We start from the raw sequence: 12,795 nt of genomic DNA, 5'->3' as shown, positions 1-12,795 counted from the left end.
TCTATTTCTCCCTTAAATTTTGTTAGGTTTTGCTTCACATATTTTGAAGACTTGTCATTAGGTGTGTAAATGTTTTTCTTTTCTTTTCCTTAGGTGTGTAAATGTTTATAGTTGTTATATCTTATTGCTGCATTAAGCCTTTTAAAAACTATATAGAATGTTCTTTGTCTCTTGAAACCTTTTTTTATTTAAAGTCTCTTTTGTCTGATAGAGTATAGCTACCCTGCTATCTTTTGGTTACTCTTTGCCTGGTATATCTGTTTCCATTCTATCACTTTTCAACCTGTTTGGGTCTTTGGATCGTAGTGCTTGTAGACAGCATATAGTTGGATCAGGTGTTTTTATCTATTCTACCAATCTCTATCTTTTCATTAAGAATTTAATCCAGTTACACACAAAGTAATTACAGATAAGGAGAGACTTCTGTTATTAAGCTGTTTGTTTTTTATATGCCTTAGAGCTTTTCTTGTCCTTCATTTTCTGCATGACTGTCTTGTGTTTGGTTAATTTTTTATTTTATAGTGAAATTTAAAAAATTCCTTTCTCATTTCCTTTTTTTTTTGGTGTATTCTGTATAGCTATGTTCTTTGTGGTTGCCATGGGGATTGCATTTAACATGCTAAAGTTATAACTCTAATTTGAATTTATACCAGTTTAGCTTCAATTACACACAAACTCCTTTACAGCTGCTCCCCTACCCCTTTTGGTTATTGATATGACAAAATTATATCTTTATAAATTGTATGCCCCAAAACATAAACTAATAATCTCTTAAATCCACTAGGCTCTTAAACTTACAGAAAATCAGATTTGGAGTTATAAATCAAAGTTAACAGTAATACTAGATTTTACACTAATGATTGTTTTTTTCTCCTTCAAATTTGTTAGTCTCTTAAATCATGTAGAAAACAAAAAGTGCAGTTACAAAACCATTGTTATGATAATACTAGCTTTTATAATTGCTCATGTTTTTACCTTTATTGAGATCTTTTTTTCTCCATATGGCTTCAAGTTACTGTCTAGTCTCCTTTCTTTTCACTTAGGAGGACTCCCTTGAGAATTTCGTGTATGGCCGATCTAGTGGTCACGAGCTACCTCAGCTTTGTTTAATCTGGAAATGTCTCAATTTCTCCCTCACTTTTTTGAAGGATATTTTTGCTGAATATAGGCTTCTTGGTTGACAATTTTTTTCTTTTAGCACTTGGAATGTATCAGCCCCCTCCCTCTCTTCTGGCCTCTGAAGTATATGATGAGAAATCTTGTGATCTTGTATGTGATGATTTGCTTCTCTCTTTGTTGCTTTCAGAATTTTCTGTCTTTGGCTTCTGAAAGTTTGATTGTAATGTGTCTCAGTGTGAGTCTGAGTTCTTAATTGAAGTTTGTTGAGCTTGGATGTTTATCTTCATGTCTTTAATAAATTTGGAAAGTTTTCAACCACTGTTTCTTCAAAAATTCTCTGTGCCCTTTTTCTTTTCTCCTTCTGAAACTTCCACGATTGCATATGTTGGTCCACCTGATGGTGTATCACAGGTCCTTTAGTCTCTGTTCACTTGTTTAAATCTTATTTCTTTCTATTCCTTAGACTTGATAATTTGCATTGTTCTATCTTCAGGTTTGCTGATTTAAAACTGCCTTTGAATACCTCTAGTGTATTTTTCATTATCAGTTATTGTACTTTTCAGCTCTAGGATTTCTTTTTGGTTTCTTTTTAGGTTTTGTACCTCTTTATTAATATTTCCATTTTGTTCACACTGTTTTTCTTGACTTTCTCCACGTCTTCCTTTAATTCTTTGAGTATCTTTACGGGAGTTATCTTAAAGTCTTTGTCTGGTAGATCTGCCATCAGGTCTTTTTCAGGGGCAGTTGCTGTTGATTTAGTTTTTTTCTTTTGAATGGGCCATACTTTCCTGTTTTTTTCTATATCTTTTGATTTTTTTGTTGAACATTGGACATTTGAATCTAATGTGATAACGCTGGAAATCAGATTTTCTCCCTCCCCCATGGTTTGCTTTTTTTTTTTTGCTTCTTATTGTTTCAGTTAATTTTGGGAGGAGGTTTGATTTTGTAGGGCATTGTTGTGCTGAGGATCAGCTTGAGGTGTAAACTTAAGGTCTTTTCTGAGCCTTTCCCTGGACGTGCATGGTCACTTACAGGTCAACTTTCCCTGTACTGTATATGGCATTGTTTTTAAATGTCCTACTCTTTAATATCTGGATTCCAAAAGGGGAAAAAGCAAAAAAATAATGGGGGAAAGAGGAGTGTTGGCCTTTTAAATCTCCTGGAAGTTGTTTTGGCCAGAGGGGGAGGGATTTGCAACAATGGAGGGAGGTACAACAATAGTGCCTGCCTGCCATTTGGTATATACCTCTGTAATCAGAAGAAACAATCAGTGATCATAGCACAGATCCCCAATATTTGGAGGATAGAGTCCTTTTTGCCCACCCTGGCTTCCTTAAAGTTCTGTGCAAGCCACTCCAGATATAGGTGCACAGCTACCTGCTACATGGCTGAGGTGGGCGATGGATAGTTTCTACTGTGCTGAGAACTGAAATTGATGAAAATTAACCCCAATTTACTGTCCAAGCCTTTCCCTGGAAGTTGTAAGCCTTCAAGAGACACCAGATTTCCCAAATAGTTACATCAGGCAGATTCTGCCAGTGTAGTTGTCGTTTAGGTAGGGAGACAGTTTCCTGGTGCTTCCTACTCTGCAATCATCCAGGAACCCTTCTCTTTTTTTTTTTAAGGCTAAATAATATTTCATTGTATGTGTATACCACATTTTCTTTATTCATTCATTGATAGATGGACACTTGCATTGCTTTCATATCTTGGTTATGTGAATAGCTGCAGTGAACATGGAAGTGCAGATACCTTGAGATCCTGTTTGCGTGACTCTTGGTTGAAGGTTTTAGAATCTTATGGGAATCTGATGGTAATAATTATCAATCTCATATTAAAGTAGCCTCCTGCTTATGGGCTATGCAGTGTCACAGGAAGCACAGTGTACTCATTTCATTGTTTTTTCCATTTGATAAATTACCTGAAGTGAAGAGATACTATTTGCTTCATTCTAGGCATGCCAAGCTGCCCAGAAAACAAAAGGAGGTGACCGGGGAGCAGATGCAAATACTTCGGAGCAGACAATCCTCAATATGATTTCCCAGAGCTCTTCAGACACAACTATTGCAGGTTTAATGAGCATGTCAACTTCTTCTACCACAAGTGCAGTGCATTCCCTTCCAGCTACTGAAGAGTCATCCAGCAACTTGAGCAGTGTGGAGATGTTACAGGGCGAGCGTTGGCTGTCCTCCCAACCTTTTAAAAGAGAACCTTCTCAGGGTCATCGGACTAGTGAGAATATAGCACTTACAGGAGTTGATCATTTCTTGCAACAGGATGGTTCAAATGCAGTTATTTCCCAGAAGCAGACTAGTAAGAGTGTGCCATCAGCTAAAGTATCGCTTAAAGAGTACCGTGCAAAGCATGCAGAAGAGTTGGCTGCCCAGAAGAGACAACTAGAAAACATGGAGGCCAATGTGAAGTCACAGTATGCATATGCTGCCCAGAATCTCCTGTCTCAACATGATAGCCATTCTTCCGTCATTCTGAAAATGCCCATAGAGGGTTCAGAAAACCCAGAGCGGCCTTTTCTGGAAAAGCCTGACAAAACAGCTCTCAAAATGAGAATCCCAGTGGCAAGTGGAGATAAAGCTGCCTCTTCAAAACCAGACGAGATAAAAATGCGCATTAAAGTCCATGCTGCACCTGACAAGCACAATTCTATAGATGACAGTGTCTCAAAAAGTCGAGAGCACAAAGAAAAGCACAAGACTCACCCATCTAATCATCATCATCATCATAATCACCACTCACACAAGCATTCTCACTCGCAGCTTCCAGCTGGTACTGGGAACAAACGTCCAGGTGATATAAAACAGAGTAGCCAGACAAGCGCTTTAGCACACAAAGCTTTTAGCTTGACTAGTTCGTTCTCCTCTTCCAGTTCTACTCGTAAAAGGGGTCCCCCTGAAGATACTGGAGGGGCAATGTTTGATCATCCAGCCAAGATTGCCAAGAGTACTAAATCCTCTTCCATAAATTTCTCCTTCCCTCCTCTTCCTTCAATGGCCCAGTTGCCTGGGCATAGCTCAGACACAAGTAGCCTTCATTTTTCACAGCCCAGCTGTAAATCTCGAGTTCCTCATATGAAACTGGATAAAGGCCCCGCTGGGGCCAATGGTCACAATACAACCCAGACAATAGACTATCAAGATACTGTGAATATGCTTCACTCCCTTCTCAATGCCCAGGGTGTTCAACCCACTCAGCCTCCTGCATTTGAATTTGTTCATTCTTATGGTGAATATCTAAATCCACGGGCTGGTGGAATGTCCTCCAGATCTGGCAATACAGACAAACCCCGGCTACCACCTCTACCTTCAGAACCTCCTCCACCACTTCCGCCCCTTCCTAAGTAAAAAAAAGAGAAGAAGAGGAGAAAAATCTTCTCTAAAAACACGTTTTGGTTTTTTTTTTTTTTTTTAAAACTACTGATTGATTCTGGACTAAGAAAATTACTTCCCTAATGAAATATGTCTCCCTTCTTGGACTAGGGAATAAATTAATATTGAGACATAGGTGGGAGGATGGTAGACGGCCTTGGTTATTATATCTGCTGCCTCAGAAATTTAACTATTTTATTATAGTTTTTACTGGTATTAGAGAGGTGAGAATGTGATGAAGCTGTGAAAGATGAAGAATACTTTCTTTATTCTTGGCCTCTCCACCTCCTCATTAGGTTGATTAGAGTTGATATCTTCCCTCTTCTTGCCAGGACTGAAATATGGAGGGTTTGTTTTATCAAACAGTTGTGGATCCTTTCAATGTTTAATATATCAGAAGAGAGGAAGTATTTAAACGTCAAAATCTTTTAAGAGACTTAAAAAAATAATTTAAAGAAAGTAAGTTATCTGTTTAGTTTTTTTTTTTTTTATATATAATTGGGAAAGGGATAGGGATTTTGCTGTGTGTATGAGATACATAGCAATGAGTCCTGGGGGGTGGGATTGGAGGGTGGGAGGATGTATAGGGCGATGGGAGGGTAGGCTTTTGGCCATGAGATCTGAGATAGGCTTTGGCCACTTGAAGTGTTGAGACCTTTAAGTGTGTATGAAAGTGTGAGTATGTATGTTTTTAAGTGTGTGTGTTTAAAAATCATGTTGTATCTTTCCCTCCTTGTCCCTCACCGTTCACTTCCCAACAGTCTACTAGAGAGAACATGGTGTGGCCTTTAGAACATGAAGGAAGGAAGAGGTATGCACTTGACATGATATTTTCCCCTTTCTTTATGGCGTAATTGAGTGGTAGCCTTCTAAATTCTAGTTTGGGCAAGTGCAGCCAATAGCCTGACTCTGCACTCCATTATAAAAACTTCCTTTTCCCCCCCTTTGATGCAGAACAAAGGTGGGGTTGAGGAGAAGGGTTGGAGAGCAAGGCTAGCTTCTGCCCTACAGAATTGGATGTGTCTTTTTCAAGGTGGGCTTTGGGAAAGTGTTCAAGTGAGAGCAGTCTCAGGGTCTCTGATGGGAAAGGGGTATGTGCTATATATCCTGCCGATGAAAGCCCAGACCATGTGAGAATTGTTCTGGGAGAAGCCATGGAGCTAGAGGATCCTGAAAAAAATGAAATTGTGATTGGGCATTTTTAGGTCATTGTATTTTAAATTATATTATAAATGTGAGACTTGCTTTTTGTCTGTATGTCTGAAGTCAAACAGCTGCCTCCTCAGTTTTTGCAGCCCCTGTGGCTTGAGATTGGAGCTTGTGAGTATGACATCTATGAGGGTGAGCAAGCCTAGCCCACAGATAAGTTATGTTTAGATTGTCCATATTTGGTGGCTTTAGATACTAGACAGAGGTTTTTTACGGAGATTTCTTAAGAATCCTTTAAAAAAAATGGATCAGGTGTCCTGTTCTTAAGGGTACTCAATTATCCCAGATTTTAGGAGTGAAAGTTTTTGTCGAGGAAAAGAATCTTTTAAGGGGCTGGAAGAATTCAAGCCAAGTTGTGTCAATGAAAATGCTACCTCCCCACAGATCATTTGATGTAATATTATATTCTTTGGTCTTCATGGCATTTTTTGCTATGAAAAAAAATGATGCAATTTGAATTTGTCTTGTTTTTAATGCAGCTTCCTTCACACCAAATATTCTTTATGGACAAATTGAAATGTTTTTCATTGGAGGTCGTAGGGAATCGGGGGTTGTACACGTGCTGCTGCTTCCCAGGAACAGGTTGGGGAGAACACTGAAGCAGTTGGCACTGATGATGCACTGACTTAATACAGGAAGGAATTTGTACAGTAAACCCTAACTGAAGGTAAATATGCATCTTTGCTTATTTGAACTGTCTAGAGTACCTGCTGTGGCTATGCAAAAGGAGCTCGCTGCTGACCTATAAGCTAGCATTATTTTTGACTTGGAATGTCACCTCACTTTTATAGATGACATTTTCCTCTTTCTCCTTGATAGTTTCTGTATTGTGCTAGATAATTGGTAGGTGTGTGGTGTCTTTGGTAAATACAGGCTTTCTATTTGTTTAGATTTTGTTTGGTGGAGTCGGCTTTCCTTCCTGATCTTCCCAGAAGGTTAGTTAGCTTGCATCTGTATCTTTGTGGAATTGAGGATCACTGATTTTGATTATGAAAATATCTTTTCCAGCTTTTAAATTTTTCTCATCACGTCACATTTTCTAATTACATGCACTCTTTCAGCACACAGACATACATATCCACTGGCCTAATTAGCAGTTTTCTCCATAGCAGTCTAGTTAGTTCCTTAGAACTTGTCAGGAGTGAACTGGAAAAAATGTTTATAGAGCCTAAAGGCTGCTTTATACTGTGTATTCTGGCCTTTGCCCTAGTAGATCATTGCTGATATAGGTCAATTTAGAGAAATTTTTATATTAATGCCTCGTGCTACTGTTTTAAGGTATCTACAGTGTCTGCTTTTAGATCCGTGTATATGTCATGAACTCCTTATTTGCTCTGCATGAAGCTGCGCATTGTCTTTGGGTTAGCAGGTGTGCCCGTCAACTAGCATGCATGTTGTCCAGATTCCTGTAAACTTAGGCTTCAGAGGGTTGTGCGGTTTCTAAACGCTGTGTGTTCTCTACCCTCATACCTTCAAAGGGTGAGAAATGGGATTTATACATCCAAAGTTAGTCAGGTAAACATGGCTCTTTCTTCTCCTAACCTAGAGTATCAAGGATAAGTTGGTAAGCAGGCCTGGAGCCTCGAGTTCTGTAAATCTCATTCCTAAACTTTGCTTGAGTCTCTTGTTGGCAAAAACAAAACCTGTGGATTGTCCTTAGGGCTTTTAATCAGATACTTGTGTTGCTCTTAGCTGAACTCTAGTGAAGCATTAGTCTAAAGCTAAATTGGTCTTCTGAAGTATCAGTTATGCTTTTTGGGTTTAGAAAATATGTAGGAATTAGTTTAGTCTTCTCACTCATGAATCAGTGTGTTTCCATATGAGACCCTCAGCTTGCTTCTTTTTTCTCAGTGATTTTAGTGTTTTGCTTTAATGTATTCTTTTTCATAGTTCTGTATTATTGGCTTCACCAGTGTTGATACAAAATTTCTAAATCTCCAGTTGGAAACAACAGTGGCTTAGGATATAGAAATAAAATCATGGGGACATTAATGCTGGATTTCCTTAAGCCTCTGCTACCCAATTCCACATATTGAAGATGCACACCCCTCTACCTTGCTTCTGGACAAAGGCAGTTAGAAGGGTCTTATCCCAGTATGGTTGGGTTTTAAACGTCTGTGTTTCCCACAGAAACATAGGAACTGTGGGAACTTGGGAAATGATCACTTTTTTTTTTTAAAGGATTATTCTTTTGTTGATGAGTTATTTTGAAACTAATGCTAGGAAATTGGAGATTCTAGAACATCTCGAAGTTGGAATACAACTATTATTCTCTTGGGTTTGGGAGAATTTAAGCAGTCTATGCAACCCTTCACATGGTGAGAAATAAGCCCTCTGCAGTCCCAATAAGCTTTCAGTGACTTTGATACCTCCCCAGGTTTCTTGTATTGCTGCTTGTTAACACCCAGCTTTTAACTCAGTATTTGCTCCTGATGGTTTAAGAAATGTTCATCTGGTATCACACTGTCAAGTTTAATTTTATCTTTTTATCCCTCTGTGGATGTGAGTTTGAAACAAGCATGGTACTGTAATCCTGCCTGACAGAATGGTCTAGAATGAGAATTATTTTTTAGTGAGAGACCCATTTTAATGTTTCTAATGTTTTTAATATGAACTTGGCATTGGAAAAGGTAGGGAAAGAAAAATAATGTTTTTAAAAAGCAGTGTCTGCTCTTCCCCTTTATGAGTGTGTATTCATAGTTGAATGAAAAGAACAGAAAGACTCTTGGGTTTTCTGTTGCCATGTTAAGTGTGGAGAGGGATGCTTGACAGCATGCTAATTGTAGCCAGAGCAAGTATGTCTCCATCAGGTGTTCAGGAAGTCTTCAGTGGAAAGCTGAGGACCTAACCGATTAGTGGTTTATCACATTGGAATTGCTTACAAGATGGAGGTGCTGGCTGGGTTAAACACCCAAAGAAAAGCACGCAGCAGCCTAACTTCGTGAGTGTTAACCTAGGTTTCTGGATTTGAAACTGACCTTTCCCTCACCTTACTCCACACACCTAAAATTCTCCGTTTTTTTTATCAGACCAAAGAGCAAAGAACGAAAAAAAAAAAAGTAAAACACTTTACCAATCTATGTCACTCAGGTACAGTTTTGTGGTGATATTAATACTTTTGTCCGTTTTCTTTGTATTGCTCTTAAGAGTCCTTTCTCAGCATATTATTCTGCTGTTGCCTCTGTCCTCCTTGGGGCATCTTAGTTCTGGATGCCACCCCTGGTATCTCTACTGCTGTTATGTGAATGATAGGATATAAGTGACCATTACAGTAAGGGCTCTTTGTAAAAAATTCAAAAAATTTTTTAAAAAATTTAAAGGATGTTGTATACATTTTATAGTCTGGCTATCAGTTTGATATCTTGCTGTCAAGTATGTTTCTCAATCTGTATTTATCCATCCCATCAATAAATGTTAATTATAAAACATTCATCCGATTGTTGTTTATGTGTACTGAGACTTCAAATTAGTTTTTTTCTTTTTTAAATATATATATTTTTTTATTTGGGGAAGGGAACAGGACTTTATTGGGGAACAGTGTATACTTCCAGGACTTTTCCAAGTCAAGCTGTTGTCCTTTCAATCTTAGTTGTGGAGGGTGCAGCTCAGGTCCAGGTCCAATTGCTGTTGTTAGTTGTAGGGGGCGCAGCCCGCCATCCCTTGTGGGAGTTGAACTGGCAATCTTGTGGTTGAGAGCCCGCGCTCCAGCCAACTGAGCCATCTGGCCACCCGGGAGTTGAGTGGCAGCTCATTGATTTGTTCTAGTTGCGAAGGCGCAGCTCACTGGCCCATGTGGGAATCGAACTGGCAGCCCTGTTGCCCAGAGCTCCTGCTCTAATCAACTGAGCCACCTGTTTGCCCCCCCAAATTAGTTTTTAACTGTCATTTTATTGATATGATTATAGTTTTGTTTTAGTTTTGATAGTAGTATGTATTTTCTTACTGCACAAGATCCTGGGGGAATTGAGACCATTGGAAAGACCTAAGATTTGGTCATCACATTGAACCTGATAGAGTAAAGCATGATGTAGTTGGGGGGCGGGGAGGAACCCTCATTGAACATTGTTGCGTAGATATCTGGAAGAGTAACTGGTACACAAAAAATACATAGCTGAACAGATGATAGCAAAATGTACTGCTTATCTAGCAAGCACTGTTAACATGATTCATGATTGTATAGTTGGTTTCTTTGAAAAACCCAAAATGTTGGTATAGACTAGGAGTGCATTGGGAAGGAAAAAAGGAATAGCATTCTTGTTGGTGCCTGGAAAAATAGTGAATACTCACCCTTTTCCTCGGACATAATAAAATTATGCACACAAGCCAATCTTGTAAATTACACATTTAAAGGGAAAGAATTTTTATGCTCAAATACTCCATCAAATATATGGTGACGGAAGATTCGACTTTGGGTGGTGAACACACAGTGAAATACACAGAAGATGTATTATAGCATTGTACACTTGAAACTTAAATAACATCATCAGTAGGTTCTTGGAAACTGACTTTAAGCGAAATGACAGATAAGAAGACGAATTTTACCCTAGGCTAATTGAAGAGGTAAGTTCCTATGGCATATTTCTGATTTAAAAAAATTAAACTTACAATAAGGACCCCAAACACTTCTAGTATTAAACATTGAAATACTTGTGACCTCTGCATACATTTAAGAAAGATTAATTTTAAAATAAAACAATTTTCCAACCTGCTTTTCCAACCCACGGATGCCCTTCTCTATTGTAGGATGCATCTCATACACCCACACTCAACTCAGACTGGGACAATTTAGACAAGCCAATTCACCTAACTGCACATCTTTAGGATGTGGAAGGAAGCTGTATTCCAGGAGGAAACCCACGCAAACCTGGAGAGAACATGCAAACTACACAGTGGCCACAGCCAGGAAGCGATTCTGTTTTCTCAACATTATAGCAAAACGATGCTGAACAAAAGGAAATCAATAGAGAACATGCTGCACTAGATATACCTATTCTAAAAAGTAGTTTCAGGCACTGCCCTGCTTTTCATTTATTCCTGCACTAGAAAATAGTACCAAATACTATGTACTGATTACTGATGGGAATACGGCATAAACAAGCATCCTGCCCTCGTAGAACTTACATTTAGTTGCAGCGGAGACAAGTAAAACAGTATGTTAGATAATAAATACTTTGGAGAATGTAAAGCAGGGAAAGAGGGATAGGGATTTTGTATGTGTGTGCAGGTAAGTAGGATTGTTGAAATTGGAAATAAGACAGCTAAGGAGGAAGACCTCATGAAATTACAGTTCAGCAAAGGCCTGAAAAGGTGAGAGAGCAAGCCATGGGAATAGTTGGGGTAAGATCATTCCAGGATCATTCCGGGAAACAAGCGCAAAGGTTCTGAGGTAAGAACGTAGGAAAAAGGCCCGTGTAGCTAGTGAGGAGGGAGAGTAGTAGGATATGTGGTTAGCGGGGCAATAAAAGTCTAGATACACTAAGGCCTTGTAAACCATTATAAAGACAGTGAAATGGAGCACCATTGAAAACTTTTGAGCAGAAGAGTGACATAATCTAGCCTAGGTTTTAATATGTTTATTTGGGCTTCTGTGTTGAAAATGGATTGTAGGAGTCAAGGGTAAGGAGACTCACAATAATAAAGGTGAGAGATGAGTGGCTTGGAACAGGTTGGAGGCGCTGAAGGTAATGAAAAGTTACCTACCGTGTTTCCCCGAAAATAAGACCTAGCCGGACAATCAGCTCTAATGCGTCTTTTGGAGCAAAAATTAATATATAAAACCGGGTCTCAGTCTCATTTTCCTATAAGACCCGGTTTTATATAATATTAATTTTTGCTCCAAAAGACGCATTAGAGCTGATTGTCCGGCTAGGTCTTATTTCGGGGAAACACGGTATATCGAAGTTGGAGCCAGTAGGATCTGCTATAAGGTTGGAAGAAAAAGAAGTGAAGGATGACTCCCAGTGTTTGGCCTGACCAACTGGAAGGATGGAGTTATACTGAGATGAGGAGGACTGCAGAAGGAGCAGGAGTGTGGCATTATTCTCAGTCTCTCACCTTTCTCTAGGATTAGCCCCCAAAACTCAAAATTAAAAAAAATTCGTTTCTTTCAAGAATTCACCTTTCCCAACCTCTATTTGCAAACACCCTCTGGTCCACTTTAAACTGTCAGTAACTAGCAAAGTGTTCATTTAGTGGATTAAAAACAGCCATCTACTTTGTTAAACAGCACAAAGAATTTGCCAATATCTTGACTCTAGTAATATCTGCCTCCTCCCCAGTTTAGAAGGAAGTGGTTCTAAATAGCAATTTTTTGTCTCCTTTGGGCTTAGCAGGAGGATCTTGTTTTCAACTAAGATCTTCAGTAGACCCTCTAATTAAAAAAGTCTTGGGAAGTCTTTGTTGCATCCCTATCTAGTCCTTAATGCCTCTTTACATTATTTCCTATAGTAGTTTTAATATTCCTTTTTTTTTGAGGGTGGAAGGGGAACAGGACTTTATTGGGGAACAGTGTGTACTTCCAGGACTTTTTTTTTTCCCCAAGTCAAGTTGTTGTCCTTTCAATCTTAGTTGTGGAGGGTGCTGTTCAGCTTCAAGTTGTTGTCCTTTCAGTCTTAGTTGTGGAGGGCACAGCTCAGCTCCAGGTCCAGTTGCCATTGCTAGTTGCAGGGGGCGCAGCCCACCATCCCTTGTGGGAGTCGAACCAGCAACCTTGTGGTTGAGAGGATGCGCTCCAACCAACTGAGCCCCCCGGGAGGCAGCTCAGCTCAAGGTTCCTTGTTCAATCTTAGTTGCAGGGGGTGCTGCCCACCATCCCTTACGGGACTCAAGGAATTGAACTGGCAACCTTGTGGTTGAGAGCCCACTGGCCCATGTGGGAATCGTGCGAGAGCCCACTGGCCCATGTGGGAATCGTACCGGCAGCCTTCGGAGTTAGGAGCACGGAGTTTTGATATTACCATAATTGGTTGCAGATTCTGATTCCCAGATTTTCTGTAATGTGACTGCCTCATAAAACAGTTTTGAGTTATGGGGTATTTATAACAAATGCCTTCTTTGTATAAGGAGACCAATTTTACCCTAGGCT

General features: G+C 39.4%; 1 protein-coding gene across 1 annotated transcript in view; it reads left to right on the top strand.

Moving 5' to 3' along the window:
* CCNT1 (cyclin T1) overlaps nt 1-9,143 on the top strand; it is a 35,695-nt gene extending 26,552 nt beyond the window's left edge. The window contains exon 9 of the mRNA XM_019724690.3: nt 3,075-9,143. Coding sequence (XP_019580249.1) covers nt 3,075-4,478 — 1,404 coding nt within the window. The 3' untranslated portion in view covers nt 4,479-9,143. The remainder of the gene's footprint in view (nt 1-3,074) is intronic.
* The last annotated feature ends 3,652 nt before the right edge of the window (nt 9,144-12,795 follow it).

Source organism: Rhinolophus sinicus, chromosome 1 (assembly GCF_057876585.1).
Source record: "Rhinolophus sinicus isolate RSI-liver-muscle chromosome 1, RSI-T2T, whole genome shotgun sequence".
Classification (NCBI taxonomy): domain Eukaryota; kingdom Metazoa; phylum Chordata; class Mammalia; order Chiroptera; family Rhinolophidae; genus Rhinolophus; species Rhinolophus sinicus.
Note: the sequence above shows the minus strand (reverse complement) of the source record. Positions and strands in the feature narration are given on the sequence as shown.